At 50.5% G+C, this 17,733-nt stretch overlaps 6 protein-coding genes across 6 annotated transcripts; 1 reads left to right on the top strand and 5 right to left on the bottom strand.

Moving 5' to 3' along the window:
- Positions 1–724: 724 nt before the first annotated feature.
- N7489_008301 (uncharacterized protein) lies at positions 725–1,167 on the bottom strand (the record flags this gene model as incomplete). Its single annotated transcript, XM_056714051.1, has 3 exons — positions 725–814; positions 865–940; positions 1,130–1,167. The coding sequence occupies 3 exons, from the start codon at positions 1,165–1,167 to the stop codon at positions 725–727; spliced, it is 204 nt and encodes a 67-aa protein (XP_056567766.1).
- Positions 1,168–2,434: 1,267 nt separating this feature from the next.
- Positions 2,435–4,409, bottom strand: N7489_008300 (uncharacterized protein; the record flags this gene model as incomplete). Its single annotated transcript, XM_056714050.1, has 2 exons — positions 2,435–4,036; positions 4,143–4,409. The coding sequence occupies 2 exons, from the start codon at positions 4,407–4,409 to the stop codon at positions 2,435–2,437; spliced, it is 1,869 nt and encodes a 622-aa protein (XP_056567765.1).
- Positions 4,410–8,080: 3,671 nt separating this feature from the next.
- On the top strand, positions 8,081–9,245 carry N7489_008299 (uncharacterized protein; the record flags this gene model as incomplete). Its single annotated transcript, XM_056714049.1, has 2 exons — positions 8,081–8,296; positions 8,382–9,245. The coding sequence occupies 2 exons, from the start codon at positions 8,081–8,083 to the stop codon at positions 9,243–9,245; spliced, it is 1,080 nt and encodes a 359-aa protein (XP_056567764.1).
- A 285-nt stretch (positions 9,246–9,530) lies between these two features.
- On the bottom strand, positions 9,531–10,485 carry N7489_008298 (ribulose-phosphate 3-epimerase RPE1; the record flags this gene model as incomplete). Its single annotated transcript, XM_056714048.1, has 3 exons — positions 9,531–9,800; positions 9,910–10,161; positions 10,243–10,485. 3 exons carry the CDS (start codon positions 10,483–10,485, stop codon positions 9,531–9,533), a joined length of 765 nt encoding a protein of 254 aa, XP_056567763.1.
- A 1,779-nt stretch (positions 10,486–12,264) lies between these two features.
- On the bottom strand, positions 12,265–12,519 carry N7489_008297 (uncharacterized protein; the record flags this gene model as incomplete). Its single annotated transcript, XM_056714047.1, has 1 exon — positions 12,265–12,519. The coding sequence occupies one exon, from the start codon at positions 12,517–12,519 to the stop codon at positions 12,265–12,267; it is 255 nt and encodes an 84-aa protein (XP_056567762.1).
- Positions 12,520–13,271: 752 nt separating this feature from the next.
- Positions 13,272–16,300, bottom strand: N7489_008296 (uncharacterized protein; the record flags this gene model as incomplete). Its single annotated transcript, XM_056714046.1, has 2 exons — positions 13,272–13,411; positions 13,468–16,300. 2 exons carry the CDS (start codon positions 16,298–16,300, stop codon positions 13,272–13,274), a joined length of 2,973 nt encoding a protein of 990 aa, XP_056567761.1.
- Positions 16,301–17,733: the final 1,433 nt, after the last annotated feature.

Here is a 17,733-nt window from a genome sequence, read left to right as displayed (position 1 = left end):
AGACTAGCTTCGACCAAGCCATGCGCCTCCATATTATTGTAGATCACCCAATCTTCCATAAATAGACCCAGCGTCAATGTTCTTTTGAAGATGATAAATGCTTCGACAAGCTTACTGCCTGACTAGTTGAAACAATTTGAGAAGATTGAAAAGCTGAGGTTACCAGTCTTAGTACAATTTAAAGATTAGGTTAAAGCTCGGAGACATATGGTGTAACATAAGTTCTGCATAATATGTAGTCAATGCTATAATGGAAAATCTTAATAGAGACATCTTTTTATGCATCAATACATATCTGCACATGCTGTTTGAGCAATGGACGGGTAATTTCCGAGTCGATCAACACTCGGAACCTTGAATGCGAAACTTGAATGCGACGAACGGATATCCATGGATTGGAGCTAAATTAACTCAACCTATAGAGCATCATGTCCAGAGAAAACAAATGTTTGATGTAACAGAGACGAAAAATGAACTATCGCAATTGAAAGAGTGCAGTGGTCGGTCCCAGAACACTGCGGCACGTATCGAGAAATTCCAACGCCAGCAAGAAGAAAGGTATCGTCGATGGCATTGATCATAGAGCTTAGCAGCAGACATCGCAGCATTCCAGGCAGCAAGAGCAACTCTCTTCGCACAAGAAGCAGCAACACATCGCCATCAGACTGAAAAGAAAGAAACCTCGTATTAGCATTGTCCCCACTTTCCCTCGCAACATTGATACTTACCAGCCCATGAGACATCCCCTATCCTTTTTCTCTGGTGCCGCCTGCTGGTTCGGGTCGTATTGAGCCTGAGGCGGAGCACCGTATTGCTGCAGGTTGGTAAGTATGTGCTTATGTGGTTGCCGTCATCAACACTAACCTGTTGCATTGGAGGGCCATACTGGCCCTGGGGCGGATAGGGTTGTTGGTAGCCGTCCTGTGGGGGGTAGCCGTATCTGTATTTATAAATTGATCAGAACCATGTTCAGCATCTCGATCAAGACGTAAGCTCGCTGTAGACCAGATTGGAACTTCCACGGTCGCAAAGCGCACAGAAGCCGATCAATCTCAGCTCTGGGATCTTGAATGATTTAGGCCCATTGGAGCAACTAAAATCGAGTGTTATGTTGATAGAGAGGACTTACGCCGGCTGGGGGTATCCTTGCGGCTGCTGATAGGACATAGCGACGGGAGATAAACGTCTAAAATTAAGTGAGAACGAATTAGCGCCGTGATAACAACCAACATTATACGGCCTTGCGGCGCCTTTGTGATGAGACTAGGGTCAACAGTGGCGGAACGGCCGCCACGGCGGTTAAATCCACGTACCTGGGACGATGCAAAGACGGAGATTGGTTGAAAGAGGAGGCTGTGCTGAGCCACCGGGGGTAAGTGAGTGAAGCGAGAGAACAAAGAGGAAAGTGAACTTGATGAAGTTGATGAAGATGGGGAAGTTGAGAGTGTCAGAAATAAGGAGAAAAATTTAGGTAACTCACTTTATGGAGGTTGTATTGCAGAAAAGGAAATTGTCGGGGTACTTGGAGGTACTTTGCCGGTGCGCCCGATAGGAGAAGTTTGTCTGCCAAGACTCCAGGGCTGAGGTAACTCCGAAGTAGCTTTTTAGTCTTTTCCCCTTTCCCCTTCTTCTCCACACGAACCGAGTTTGTTAGTAAATATTGATTCTGAGGAAATTTTACTTATATTTGGGTGGAAGAGTGGATTTTCAATCCAATTCATTCATTTCATACCCGCAAACCATAGGAACAATTGCATCTCCATACCTAATACTGGAGGCCATAAAACCATACCGGTACCCACCGAGTACTTAGGCCACAGGATTCCTCTTTGGCGACCTGTCAGCCACAGAGTGCCAGCCCTATCGCCGAACTAACGAAGTCAGCCACAAATTGCATTCCGTGGGTGACATTCTATTGGTTGGGGACCAGCCATCGGGTAACACGGGACCCCACTTTGTGAAGTGTTCAGCCACTCACATCATTTGACCGCTGCCCAGGCCTCTTGGCACTAGACCGCGCGTATTGTTGCTGCCTGGGCAGTACCTGGTACTTGGGCCCCCATACCATGGAACATACGGACACGTGTACCAGCTACAAGTACAAGGCTGAATACCGTACTTGAATGTCTTAGGTCTTTCTCAATTGCAACGTTGTGGCACCTTCCATTCATTCTCAAGGATTAGTTCGAGCTTCTCGTCAGTACTGCTTCAGACCTGGTCTCAACCAGGCATTATCTCGCGTCGGAAAATATAATATATCAAAGAAAATATGTCCAAGTCGAAAAGAAGATCCAATCCCCACTAATCCCCAGAAGCTGATCATGCATCACATCCCAAAGTACAGTACATGAACCCGATTAAACGGTGCTCTGGACAAACAGTCGCAAAATAACACACAATAATGAAAACAAAAGATGAAACAGACTACGATCGCTCACTTGACATACGAATCAATATCAGGCATGTAGGATGACTGCGAACCGGAGAACGGAGAATCCGTCGACACCTCATTGTCGAGAAGATCCAGCTCAAAATCAAACTCAAACGGCGCATCAGGAAACTCGGGGAATTGGTCAGATTCCTTCAGCAGAGCTGACTCCACAACATAGGGAGGCTGACTCTCCACCAGGCCACAAGCAGCGACAGCAAGCTGATATCCAGGGTCCCTGGTCGAGACACGACTAGGATTGCGAATCAGCAGCCTCGAGTTAGAACCACCGCCAGCCGCTTCATCGGTGACTTCCTCAGCGGCAATCATCCAATGTTTCAAGACATCCATGCTAGGCTGGTTACCTCCGCCCTTGCCACCGCGCTTCTCGCTATCTTTCCCGCGGCCCCCACGACCCCGCTCGCAGGGATTGAAATGCGTGCGTCGCAGATGTGCAGCAGCATTATAATTGGCACCGTAGCGCTTCCCATTGCGACAAGCCTTGCAATTCGCAAGGAAGTACTTGCCGGGCGAGATATCCTTGCAGACCCAGACTGTGCGGACAGAGGCGTGCACGCGGTCGATATGACGGCGCAGCTCGTGTTCGCCGTGGAAGCCATCCGGATGGTCTGTGCACATGCTGCAGTATGTCTTTGGTCGCGGGGGTCGTCGCACAGAGGCCTTGGGGATAGCGGCGACCTCCTTTGTCGTGCCGTCTGCCGAGGAGATGCGGAGCATCTTGTGGGAGTCGAGCTGGGACATGCTGCTCTCCGCGGACTCGACTTTTGGAGCAATGGGACGTGCGGCTTGAGCGATTTGCTCTTTGGTGCGGCGCGCGGCGCGAGAGCGCTGTGTCGCCAAGTCATTGCTGTCGATGGAGTCGGAAGGTTTCATCTCCACTGAGTCGAGGGGGAGACGATTGTGCGGCATTGGGTAGTGGAAGGAGGTGGTTGGGGGAGCAGATGCTGAGAATGATGGGTGAGAGAAGGGAGATTGTTGGGAGAACGGGGAAGACGATGTGGGATCTAGGTCAGGGTACACAGGGGAGAGAAAGGGGTCTTGATAGGGCAAGCCGGAGGTGGGTGTTGGCACCCACTCTGGCGGGACGGAGCTGGTCGGTTTTTGATATTGAGATGGTCCGGTCGAGTCGAACCGGAACATGTTGATTCCGCCGATTAAGGAGTCGGTAGTGTTGCTGCGAGACATCTCTGGCGCAGCTGGTGGTGCCTGGTCGGTCCAGGTGGACGTCCGGTCATGGTATTGGGGGAAAGGCGGTCCGATTTGTCCCTTATTTGCGAGTCCGAAAGTCAAGGCCGAGTCAGCGGGTTGACTGGGAGAGGCGTCCAAATACTTCGTGTACTCGGATGGCGAAACTCCGAAATGGTCGAGGCGACGATGGGTCCGTACCGGGCCGAAGGATTGGCGTTTACCTATGATGGCACCGTCTGGCTGATGCTGGTGGGAAACCGGTATTTGCTGGCTCTGGGAGCGCTCCATGGGCGTGTGTCGGTAGGAGCCATGTCCCGAGTAGGCAGCGCCATTCCAAAGCAGGTCGGGGGAGAAGACGTGGGATAGGTCGCCGGTTAGATCGACTGAAAGATCCGGGGTCTGCCAATTGTCAATCCAAGGACGAATGGCGATTGAGATTAGGAGACGAGAGCGCGGGAAGGGCGGAGCAGAGAAAGTTGGAGCAAGTAACCAAGGTCACACATACGGTGGCTCTCCGTTTTGCCTGAGGAAGACCCGAATCAGAACATGGCAATATCCGTGGTGTCGCATCCTGTCGAGTCCGTTTCCCCAGGCTTCCAGCGTACTGCCAGTTGGTATCCCCGTCGTTGGAGGCCGGGATGAACCGACTCAGCTGTTCAATCCAAAGCTGATTTCGTTGAGATTCCGAGAGGTGGGAGTGTTGGACCAAAAATGCTTCGCGGTATCCGGAGATGGCACTGGTGAACAGTTTGTCATCCAGATGGATAGTCATGGTGGGTGATTCCTCTCGTCGCAATGGCCGGGGAAGTAACTGTCTATCAGTAGTCAAATGGATAGAGAAAGGTGAGTTGTATTTCTGCGAATAGTCAGCGCATGCATTGCAAGAACAGGCGACAAAGACGTACAATTGTATGGAGCGCAGTAGTAAAAATGAAAGTTAAATCGAAGCTGATGGTGGGTGGAATAGCAGATCTTATCAATGCAATCAAGGTGAAGATGATCTGCGTTGAGATAAATGTACTTTCTTGTATAGTAAATGATCGGGGAAGAAAACGACAAGACAATGATATCACAAGTTGGGAGAAGAAGCAGATGCAAATTGGGCAGACGAGTAGATAAAAGAGAAGAGGACAAAAGTTCAGATCGACGATGAAGGACACTCCCCACAAACTGAGATACGAGAATAGGCATCTAGCAAAGACTACTATACTCCAAGAAACATGGAAGTCGATCATCGGTCTGGACTCTTGGATGTTCGGGTAGTGATGTGTTTCTCTTTTCGCTGTTTTCCCTCCTATTTCTCTAATACTATGGTCTCAAAGTTTATCCGTGTCGAGGTCAGCAACCAGCAAAACCATCTCTCCAAAGGCATATACCACGGGTGACATAGCCAATTGACCCTAGAAGCGAGGTCCTGTTGGCTCAGAAGCTGCAGACGTCCGAGAGAGAAAAAAAAAGAACGAAAGTGAGGCAGCGAACCGGATCAACCCGAACGTGACCCGAGCCAGCAGATGCATCGTTGCTTACGAAAAGGTGACCTGATACATGTAGGCTGGAGTACATGGCACAGTACATAAACGAGACACTTTTCCCTGGAGGATCAAGCGCCTACAGCGGGAGCCCGAAAGAAACCGCAAAATAGCCCATTTTTCCGTCTAGCACAGCCATACCCCGAGACCCCCCAGGACCCATTTGGTACGGTCGGACCAAGATCGCTCGGGCGCGTCAAAGACTGCCACGTCGACTGGTGTGGCAGCCGGGGCATCCTGCAGATGCTGTTTGGTTCCCTAGTTCAGCGCCCAACGCCCAACCAGAGATGACTAGCAACAATAATAGCACGCTGGTTAATGAAGTAATATAGAAATCGCGACTCGGAGGAAACCTTGGAATAGAGTGGTCACACAGAAACGGTTCGGTTCACGTGTTACCGTGGGTCACTCCCGCACCAGTCCCACGGTTCCCAGTTATAGTTGTGGCTCAGGGATAGCCCCCTATAAAACAGTTTGCTCTTGTTTGTTGGGGTTCTAAGACCTGGAGTTATTTTCGGCTTACCGGACGTGCCCAATAACGGTCTCTCAACTCCTGATTCTGCGACACTAGCGATTGATCGTCCCCTCCACGTGATGGGGTGTACGGAGACCATTTGGGATAAACGAGGTTTACTGGTGCAAGACTAGTACAGAGGCTCCACGGTTTTGGGTGGATCAATCTCCTGATCGGATAATGGTTGGACATTTATTGCTCCATAATGACGGTGATCATCGTGGCCGTTAGCGACTACTACGTACTGGAATTAGTTTCCTTAGACTCAGCGGCAATCTCGGACTCATAAGAAAGAGAGAGACAAAGTACGGACTACTCTGTGCCTCAACTTGTTGTACGTTGGGGTGATGTTACGTCAATCTCTGTTTCAGGATAGGCTTTCATGAGACTGGCCTACGGATACTCCGTACAAATATGGGATCAATGAGGATCGCCGGGCTGGGCATTCTTGCCTAAGAGGGACATCCTTCACCATAGCCGTCAATTTGACGTAGGGAGTACGATGTACGATTTTCCCCGACCAAGACAAGCAAATAACTCCCGTCGAATGGGGGATTTTTGGTTTCATGGTCTATCGCCCACGGGGTGGCCTAGAAGTCCTCCCAACATTCGACACGTTTTACGCTCTCACCGTCTACTCTCACCGTCTACTCGGGTCCTTCAAAAGTTGTCCCCTGGCATGCCTTGGCAAACTATTTTATGTCAAAAAAGGATAGGCAGAGCACAGGGTCCTCAGGTGCTTATTTAATGTACTATCCATGTCAAGAGCTCGTCTGGGTCTGCGGGCGTCACATGGCCCAGATGCTGATGAGCTTTGCCCCTGCATTAATGCTCAGAGCTCCAGAGCTGATGCCTGCAGTCAGAGATTGTCTTGGATAGGATATGTCACACGTGAGACTAGGAAAGCATGGAAGATGAGCCACCTTGAATGATAGGTTATGAATTCCTCTGGAGTGTGCACGAGCAGAAGCCATCCCAATGCATGCCACTGAAACGGGAAACCTATATTGAGTTAGTATAAGTATGCTACTCATACCTAAGCCTCAGCTGATGATGTTGACTCCCCGAGCTCACAGGATGGTTGGACTCGGGTTATAACGGCTGAAGAAGTTGTATCTCGCTGGTCCGTATACTTCTTCGGTACCTCGCAACCACACTCCTACCCTCCCCGGGATTTAAACGCATGCAGATGCAGCCTGCTTCACTATGTCGATACCGTGACATGGGATAGCTCGACAAGCGATAGACATGAACTGGTCCAATAGTAATAGATTCCAGACGCCGAGTCAGTTGTGGTGCAGCGTTTTATGGCTCGGGGAAGCATATGTCAGCACAGGTCAAGATGCGATGCAAGCTCCATGGCCCAATTCCCAAGCAGGCGGGAATGTTCGAGTCAGTGGGTTAATTTCCTTTGTCTATTAACATGATTGTTTTGCTTGGTTGTATCTATATCACATGTCGCATGCTGGTGACTATAATGAAGAGACGCTGAATATATCGGGCTGTTGGGTACTCTCAGACAGTGTGCCCTTGGGGAGTGAATGGGTTCTTGCTATACGATGAGAAGTAGGATCGTTGTGTGTTGGCAACTACTTCACCAAATAATCTTTCAACCAGGATATTGAAACATCACCCGTAGCACATTGGATTACCAGAGATCGATAAACCTTGGAAGACCTCCTGAAACCACCTGATACATATGTATACACATATATATATATATATATGTATGTATCAATAGCATGGTGAAACTTCCCCAAGTACTAGGAGTGCCCAAAAGCTCTCAAGTTGACATTGCTAGAACTTGTTACCCAATTCTGAAGTGCCGACGACATGGGTAGACATGCTGACCATGCACTCAGAGCTTAGCCCAGATAATGATGCTTGACAGTGAACATGTGACAGGTGCCTACAACATTACTTATACATAGTGCATGTTCTTTGGACTATCTCTTCATTACCTAGGACATAGTATATACATTAATAGACCTGTTCCAGACTGAAACCGAAATCCAGAATATTCCAGGATACTTGCACCACTGGATCTGACGTCAAGTTGCCACACTGGGCCCCGTTTTCCAGGGCAGATAGCCGTTGGACACATGGAACGGCTCGTACTGTGGGGAGATTGTTAAATGACGGGAATAGGGATACATCATAGAAGTCGAAGACATAATGAGTATATAAGGGGGAGAATCTTGCTGTGAAATAGAGTATTCAACGAGCACGTGATACCGTAGCCGCGTCATAACAAGTCCTCCAGGGGGTAAATAATTTATTTTTCTCCAGTAGATGCTCAAAGGAAGACCAGACTAACCCCTGAATGAATTGAAACTTCCTCCACAGACTCTTTCCCCCATCCTCAACCCTCATCGATTCCACCTTCATCGCACCTCCACCATGTCAGACTCAACCCTCTACCTCTACACTTCCCTGACCGCGGGGTCATCGCACATCGTCACCGCGACCGCCCGAATCGAGACAATCCTCAAAGCGAACAAGCTCCCCTTCCGCGCCATTGATGTCGCCACCGATGAAGCCGCCCGTAAGCTGTGGGGTCGACGCTCCAAGGGCAAGAAGCTTCCAGGATTGGTGAAATACGGCGATATTGTGGGAGTATGTGACAGCCCCCCTCGCATGGACGGGAGATTCCAACTCAGCTCTATTATGCCATGATCGCAGCGCTAACCCCTATGTGTAGGATCTAGAACAGATCGAAGAATGGAACGAGTTCGGAGAATTACGGATGGTAGTAAACAGCGTGCAGGACCTGGGCGGAATGCCCGCCACCAGCAACCCTGTCCCAGCAGCGACCGAGACCAAAACCGAGCCCACGCCCACGCCCACCACCCCCAAACCCTCTACGATCAAGATCCAAACCCCTCCCGTTACCAAGCCCGAAGAAAAGAAGGATGATACGGCCGTGCTGGCTCTGCGCCAGGCTAGCTCTGAGGCTGCCTCGAAAGCGAAGACCAAGTCAGACGATAAGAAAGAATCGAAAGAACAGGATACAGAGGTACCTATCGCCAATCGTGCGCACCGTGGCTCGGTCGCCCCCGAATTGCCAGACACCGCACCGGATTCACCAAAGTCCCTGAAACGTCCGAGCCTAGTTCCCGAACAAGCGGCCGTATCATCGGCAAACTTCCACGCGGATAATGCAGAGGTGCTCGGATTGGTTGGACACCATCGCTCGTCCGGGGTGTCATCACTCGAGAACGCAGATCAGGAACAGGCAGTACGCGAGATTAGGAAGTCCGTCTCGGCAGAGCCTACGGGCGATCTTGATGCTCTGCGCAAAGAGGCTGCGAATAAGGCGAAGACCGAGTCGATTGAGGAGGTACCGAGTCCGATCGACGATGTCGCCGTGGAGAATAAGGAAGCGCTTATGGAACCCAATGAGCCCAAGGGCAATGCTATTGCTGAAGTGATTGCGACAGCTGTGGCGCCTCAAGAGACCAAGTCGGAGCCTAAGAAGGAGGCGACTACTGGTGCCAAGGAGACGGAAGATGCGAAGGATGATACCAAGGCAGGGCTGGCTCCCGCAGGCAAGTCGGCGGAGTAGGCGACTACATCTACGGAGGGAGTTGCTGTTCACGAATTCGATGATTATGACATCTGTACATCAAGAATGCCTGACAAGGTTACAATCGATTATTTCGTACCAACAGTATGAAAATGTAAATAACTTTTGCAAGCGTGGACAGTTAGCTCCCACATGTAGATGCCATTCATAACTCGTGATTAAGAATGTATAATATGAAAGCAAAAAGAAAAAAGAAAAACACCCATAAGTGAGGCCAAAAGCGAAACTCCCAAACACCGATTTGTGCTATGTACCCCGTCCCCTCTACTGCTCCGCGCCGCGACGCTTCTGGACAGCCTCGCGCAGCTTCGCGATGACGTCGCCGGGATCCTGTGCGCCGAAGATCGCTGAGCCAGCAACGATCACGTTAGCGCCTGCATCGGCAGCCTGGTCAATAGTACCCAGACCGAGACCACCGTCGACTTCAATGTTCAGATCGGGGCAGCGTGCGCGCAGGGCGGCGACCTTGGGGAGCTCGGAGGCCATGAATTTCTGACCTCCGAAACCGGGGTGCACGGTCATGACGAGGACCATCTGTGAAACGTCATTAGTACAATTGCAATTGGGGATCAACACGGGGTGGAAGAAACGGAAATATATCCACGAAGGACCTGAAACAAGGAAGAAAAAGGAAATCACTCACGTCTGGTCGTTCCGCGGGGTCCTCGCTCTCAATAATATCCCACAACACATCGACGGGGGTATCGGGCTTAATCGCGATACCAGCCTGCATACCCTGCTCGTGGATATAGCGGATCAATTGCTTGGGACTGGTACGAGCGGTCGTTTCTTTATCTGTAGGATCGGTCGCCGCGACGGAGGAAACCGCAGCCTCGTAGTGGAAGCAGTAGAGATCGCAACCGGCCTTCTTAAACTCCACAACCCATTTATGCGGCTGTAGCGAAGCACAGTAGTCAGCGGGGAGAGCTCATGACGTGCCGGAATGACGCGGGTATGTGGGAAGTCCATAACTCACTTCCATGATCATCATGTGGCAATCGAAAGTGCCACGACCGCAGGGTTCGGAGGGACGGTCGACGCAGCCGCGGATCTGGGATACGACGGGACAGCCGATGGTCATATTGGGCACGAAGTGGCCGTCCATAATGTCGACGTGCAGCCAGTCGGCGCCCTGCTCCATCTTCTTGGAGCAGTCATGGCCCAGATCGGCGAAGTTGGCGCTGAGAATGGAGGGGGCGATGATAGCGGGCGGTGCCATTATGTGTATGTATGTATTGGGAGTGGAGTGAAAGGGTAGGAAAAGGAGTCTGGAGGGGTGGAGGGGTTATAAAGAAAAAAAAAGTAGATCTGAAGCTCTGGGCTGTTTACATCAGTGGCGAAGAGTGGATATGCCCGGTTCACCGTAAATCCAGAAATATACTAATATATCTAATATATACTGTTGGTGTGTCTTTTCCTTGTTCTTCTATTGCCCTTTAATCTATTTAATCTTTGATCCTTCGAATCTTTAAGTATTTAAAGGCCAGAACACCCCTCTCCTCCTTTGCAGAGTCATGATGCAAACGATAAGGGCTCTGGCTCTCACGTGTCAAGACTCGATCTACAGGCCATCTTGCCCAGGTGGCTTCAAATATCCTTAGTATCTCCTAATTATCTACTAATTGTACATGCGCATGTTCAAGCTCATTCTCAGATGATCTGAAAAAGGAGGATCGGCACAAGACCTTGCATTCTGGATAACCTATTTAGGTGATGCCGGGAGAAAATATTCAAGTCTGCTGACCTTGATAGACAGGGGCTTAACTGGGCTTATAGTCCGATCTAGGATGAAATAGGTATCGCCTGGAATCTGCAGCGAAGCCGCCGAATTCAGTGCTGCAGCCAATCAGGAAATGTTCTCCGTACAGGTTCGCCTTTCATCTTCCATTGCGATCCCGGTAGCTATTCCTTAGCAGACTTGCATCGATGTATGTCTAAGTTGTATATATTTCTTGAATTCTGACTTGACTGCTTGTACCACTTTATATATGTCTTACTATTGGCTTGGTGATCAGTCGTCTGACTATATGCACAACGCATTCTAGCTAATCTCCCCTTCGCCGATCAGCCTACAACACATCATTCTAACTCCAAGATCGGGTACAAATACTCCAATCCAGTGCCCTGTACGGAGTACTCCGTACTTCAATAGCCGTTGGAATAACCGCTTGTCCAAAGAGATATGTCGTGCTTGGGGGGTGGGCCATTGTCTGTGCTTGTCGCGGGGCACTCTGCTCCGGAGTATCGTCAACATTGTCTGGACTCCCAACATTTTTATGATAGCCCTATCTCAGCATAGGCTGGTATTACCCTCATGTGACCATTTTGGTTTAAAACTAGCTCCTGGATTTTCTTTCGGTTTGAGATCATGGAAAAGAGTATACTACACCGTCCGGAGTAAATAGTGGGGTCGCAGTGAAGGATGACTCGTGCAATCTGTGAATACTCCAGGGGTCTACAGGGCTACGGGTATCAACTCGGATTATAACTCCGATACATAGAGCACTCATGGCTCTGCGTCTTAACTTGATTCCTGCATTCCACGTGTTCGTTCCAATTCAGATGCGGGAGAGGCGCCGTCTTGTGACCTGAACAGCCCGTCTCAAGTCTTATTCTGTTTCGTGGCTATCTATTCCCAATCATCCCTCGGACTAAAAGGGGACCGAGACAGACACTCTTGGATAGTATAGGTATCTTTTCCAACACCTACGTTTCCCACAAGTGCTTCTGAAGTTGATCAGCACTTGTATATACGATAGAAACTGTGTTTTGCCCTTTGTTTTTAGCCTCCTGTCCTCGCAGGTACCGGTCCGTAAGGGCATCTGATGGTATTGGCATAGACACTCGTGTCAAATATCATGCTGATGCCTTTCAGCTTTTCCCTGTTACCCGTCCCTTGTAAGATATGATCTTAGCGAAAGGTTTGCAGGCACGTTTTTCCCAACCCCGGGAAGACTGATGCGTTAGGGATGTCGAATATCCGTATTAATCGCCTCTTTCACCGCCGATTTCGTTGCCGACATTGAATTTGGTCGATTTGAACTCGGACAGCACTGCCACTGATGGTCCCGTAATCGACTCCAAAGGCGTGTGGGACCCTCAGGCCGATGATTTCACTGAGGGCATCGATCCCAGCAATTTGGATGTGGATAGAGGTGAAAGACGGAGAGATGTAGGAAGCTAGGCAGAAAGGCAAATTGAGATCACCGAAGAGGAGATTGACTGGTGGGACTTTAGTGAGAGCAGCGTACATTAAGGGAGAGAAGCAGTGTTCACTGGGTATAACCGTAGCGTAAGGATAGAGTGGGTGAGACCGCGAGCAAATCAAGAGGAAATACGAGGAGGCTGACTGGCGAGAGAAGTGACAACGAGTGAGGATGCCGTGGTTGGCAGCGAAGATGCGTTGTGATAAGTGGATTGAAGATGTACATGACTTTGGAGGCCAACAAGGATTCCATGTTGTTCATTGTGGCAGCCACTGTTGCTGGGTGTGGTATACGTGCGTCCTATTGAATGCTCTCTGACTCCGTGAACGCTTAGCTCTCCTACCAACCTCAACTCGTGCTCGTGCTCGTGCTGGCCTTGCATGGTTGTCCCTAATCCAATAACGTCCGGGACGTTCTCGTACTGCATTCCAACGCACTTAAAGTCCGCAAAGCGTATTTACGACCTGGGCCTAGACATTGAAATAGCCCGTCTGTCGTGAACCTTTTCGCGGTCATAGCGTCGGGTCTGTCTGGGTTCGAGGAAGATATAGGTGAGCCGAGAGTAACGGAGGAGGTCAAATGTATATGAAGTGGGGATAGTTGGAAGCGAATCATTCAAGTCTGAATTGTGGTAGGAAGCCAAAGCGGATTGAGGGCAAACGGAAGACGTCAAAGATGAACTAGAGATATGCTAGGTTGGGTCTTGAAGTAAAACATCTCATAAAGCATTGATTACATTAATTGCGAGCCACCAGGGCAAGAGCTAAATACATATAGACCAATATCCCTAGATAGAGCCTTAAGCTAAAGAGATCGAATTCTTCTTTGGCTTCATAGCCCATCCAGAGAGGCAGGTCCAGCCCGCACCACTCTTCCTTCCCTCATCAAATACCGCACCAAGACCCTCAAGCAACATAGACCGCTCACGACCCATTTCCACTCGCAATTTCAGTAACCACTGCTCCCACATCCACCCCCGATCAGCCCAGTCATACTGGCAATATCCGCAGTACTACCAACCGGCCCCTGCACCGCTTCATAATCTTCAATATGGCTCTGCACACGCGGTGCGGGAGTCTCACGCATAGGCTCTTGCTCGACGGGCTCGGTGCCCATCGGTAGGAACATCCACGCGCGTTGCGTGTCGACAAATCCTGTGTTGCGGAGACGGCCAACGAATCTCTTCGACGCTAGGGGGTCGTAACCCCGGTTGCGCAGGTTGAAGGCAAACTCCACTGACGCTGCGGTCGCGTACGGCCCTGCCCGCGAGATCTCGGCGTCAAGAACTTGGAACTCGAGGTAGCCGCCTGGCTTGAGGCATCGCATGCACTCCTTCAGAACTAGGTCGTACTCATCGCGGTCCTTGCCCGCGGGGCATTCGGTCCTCAAGAGTGCGGGCAAAGAGCGGGCGGAGATGACATCGAACTGGTTGTTTCCAAAGGGCAGCTCCCACAGATTGGCCACGGTCAGCTGGCGATGGTTTGGAGGGCCTTTGATGGCGTTGTTTACCGTCTGGTTCTTGGAGGAGACGGTGTAAACCTTGACATTTGGGAACTCATGCGCTGCTTGCCAAGCCCAGTCGCAGGACGAGTGACCACCAAGATCCAGGATGCGGAGACTGCGCTTGCGTGGTCCCTGCGAGGCCTTGGGCTTTGATGAGGCTCGTGCAAGTACGCGCTGGGCAGGGCTTGTCAGCAGATTGCCGCCGTTGAGAGACCGGAGGGCATCCATGGCCCACATGGGTTGGGACAGCTGAGCAAGAACCAGCTGTTCTTTCTCCACCTTGTCAAATTGGGCCTTCTCGGCCAGCTCGGAGGTAATAACCGAGTTGCGGGGCGCCTTGGCAAAGGGGCCCTTGTATGCAGGACGCTCGGGGCGAACAAGCTCATACTTGCCCAGCAAGCAGTTGATGTGCAGGTCGGTCATGGCGAGGCGCATAGATTGCACAGCATCAAAACGCATGTTACGATGCATGAACCCATCAGTCTTGGCTGACCGTTTCCGAATAGACTGGAAGCCTTGCCAGTAAATTGAATCCTTGCTAGCAAGGACCGGGGGCAAAGGACCGAGGGACTCGGGGACACCTTCGACGAATCGCACCATCTTCTTGGAAGAATCTTCTGTGGTGTCTTTGGCTTCAGTCTCGACGTCATCAGACTCGGCTGATTCAATAGGCTCAATGTCATTAACGGGATTTGTTTCATTGAGAGCGGACATGTATGATGCTTGGGCAGACAGCCAGATACTGGTCCTGTCGTGGCTCGCAACTGCACGCTCCTGTAGCTCTTGGTCATAGCATTCGTCATACTCATATCCGTTCCCAGAGCGGGGGATCTCCTGAACTTGTACTGCATCAAACGCAGCACTCATGGGGCTATCTTGGTAGATAGATCGACGAGTGGGTGTGTCACATAGTCGAACGGCAGTAAGCGGCGCCTCTTCGTCACGAACTGCTGTGACTGGATCTTCGCCAACCGGACGCTCAGGCCAGTCAAGTACCTGCTCGACAATCTCTCCTTCATCCCGACGCCAAGGAAGATTGTAGAACCCTTCTGCTGCAGCTGAAGATGGTGGGTAGTTGGTGTTGGGGATTGACCACGTGTGGCGCGCCCGGGGAGCCAAAGAGGCAAAGAAGCCACCAGGAGACGGAATGCTCAGGTCACTAAAACTGTATCCAGACAGTTCAGATGCGGGGGTTACCCCGTCAGCACTCCTCGGGCGGGTAGGAGGCGGCTGGAGTTGCCACATCTCGCCCTTATCCTCCGACGTCTCGGACCACGAGTCGGCTGTCTCATCCAAGTGATTGCGGTGTAGCATGGATACTGCCGAGTTAGGCAGAAGGCCTCCTTGGTCAATAGGCCGTGGGGCGTCGTACAGATCGTCATATTCGTGAACTGGCTCATTATTCAGGTGAAAGGATGGGGAGGGCGACGGCGAGAGTGGGGGTGAATATGCCTGGGGAGCGGTGGGAATTCGGGGAAAGCTTCCCAGGACATGACGCCAGTCCTCATCCGGAGCTTCGATAGCAATGGGCACAGTTTGAATATCTGAATGGGCATCGGCATTGTCTAGGTCGCTTTCACTTCCGTCCAGATCTCGTCGAACATGGATATCATGTGCATCCCAGTTGGTGTCAGGCAGGGATTGAGAGTCTGGTGTAGCCAATGCGCTGATTATTGATTCTTGGTCCGAAGTCATACTACCATCGAGAGAAGGCGGGGCATAAGATGCAGGCACGGAACGACTGAGCATCGACAGTGCTGCCGGCGAGACTGGTATCTTGGCTGGAGGCGTCGGCGGGACTGGAGAGCCCTTGAGGGAACCGTTCATTGACGGCCACAACGCAGAGGATGGAATCTCGAGTGTCAGAGACCGCTTCCGACTCCCAGTCGAGGTCACCGAGTTCCGGGTGATTGGTGTAATCAAGCTTGATGGCCGCGTATCGGGGGAAAAGCATGAATCGCTAATTTCGGTCTCATTGTCGTCAATACTATCATCATCTGAGGCATCATACATGTCGTCGTATCCTCTAAAGTCCTCCATCTGGGACTGCCATTCTGTATCTGAGCATGATGAGGTAGTCCCGGCTGAAAGAGGCGACATTAGGCGGGCGAGGCGGGCGTGTGTTGGTATTGACAAGCCGCTGGTCTGCAACTTCAACTGCGGGCTGATAGCTGCCGGTGTAAGTCTGGAAGGAGCTGAGCCTTTCGGACTGGTTTGAGCGAAATGAGATTCGCGCGTATCCTCCATTATAGTATTAAGCACCGTCCCTCGGGCCTGCCGAGGTGGCGGAAATCGTGCATTCGAGAGGCGGAGTGTGTCGGTCATCTTGCACACCTGATCAAACTGTTGGATGTTGGTTTTGTGTGACTCGCTCACGGGAAATATCTATGGGTATCTCGACTCGTAGGAAATGACACCGATCAACGGGTCTGTGAAGGAAAGATAGAAAGCAAGACAACAAGATAACAAGATAACACTAGGAAATAAATCAGATGCAAAAGCTACCAGAGCTATAGGCACCGATAAGAGAGTGAGGGCAACAAAACGAAGAACGCTAGCCTTCACAGAAGTTGTGGCAGTTGGGAAGGGTTTATAGTCGATTGGGCGCTTTCCACCAGCCACGGGGTATGTGCAGTGAGCAGCCGATCCCTCTTCAGAAAGAGTCACCCAGTTACAGAGACTAATGCAGGATTGAGCACAATCCATCCAATAACCCTGGTCTGGGGGTAGCCAACATTGACGTTATTGGTGGAGAGGAAATGGGCGCGTCGCGCTGGACAGGGGGTCCTCCCGTGAGCAAAGAGCCAAGGCCATTTTTCCAACAAGAGTCCAGTGAACGAGGTTTAAAAATGAGAAAACGGACGAATGAGGTTCGTAGATAGTGTGACGAACCGCTCGGGGAGTGTGAAGAGGGTGAGATGCAGTGTGAAGAGGTTGGTGATTGGTCCAGTGTACGCGCCGGACTACTATCTTTAGCCAAATTAGTGACCGTCCGAGGTGGATGGAACATCAATTATGCACCTTTCCGGCACCTAAACCGGCAGGAAATCATCATAATTAATGTGATATGATACCTGAATCAGTAAGAAAATGGGACGATCATCGGGCAGAGAAGGGAAGAGAGAGGGAAAATGAGGGGAAATGGCCCAATGCAAGAGGGTACATATGTAGTAGAACTATACTACTGCACGCTAGAGATGTACTCACTTAGCAAGGAATAATAATAGAAAATTATGTGCTAATTGACCTCATTGTCACATCTTTCCCCTCTCATATCAATGTGATCATGTACCATTGACAAATTGACTTGCTTACAATTGCTTACACCGATGTGACCCTAAAGGCGCGTAGAGCCCCGAACGTCCAATTCAACTACAAATCATATAGTCTTGCTCATGTCGATATGAACCACTGTCATACACTTTCCCCTCTTACCGGAGTATACTTCCCAGAAGTTGGCGCTACTGTAGGAGTTCAGAAGTCATCACTCAACCACGGGAACCCAACATTTATAATGTGTGTAGAGCAATATCTCGACGAATATCCCAATTATATCTCAACTGGATGATAATTTTGACAGGAAGTACCATTTTCCAAGTAAAAGACTCTGTCCACCCCTACCCTAGATGCAATATATCTGATGCTGTATTGCAACCTGCTTACATGCATATATGAATGTGGTGTTGAAATGCCCGGGCATCATGAATGGTTTAGGCCATCCTCCGAGATTGCGAGTGTCTTTACATACATTGTACGAA

Source organism: Penicillium chrysogenum, assembly GCF_028827035.1.
Source record: "Penicillium chrysogenum strain IBT 35668 chromosome Unknown utg000004l_segment0_segment0, whole genome shotgun sequence".
In the NCBI taxonomy this organism is placed as follows: domain Eukaryota; kingdom Fungi; phylum Ascomycota; class Eurotiomycetes; order Eurotiales; family Aspergillaceae; genus Penicillium; species Penicillium chrysogenum.
Note: the sequence above shows the minus strand (reverse complement) of the source record. Positions and strands in the feature narration are given on the sequence as shown.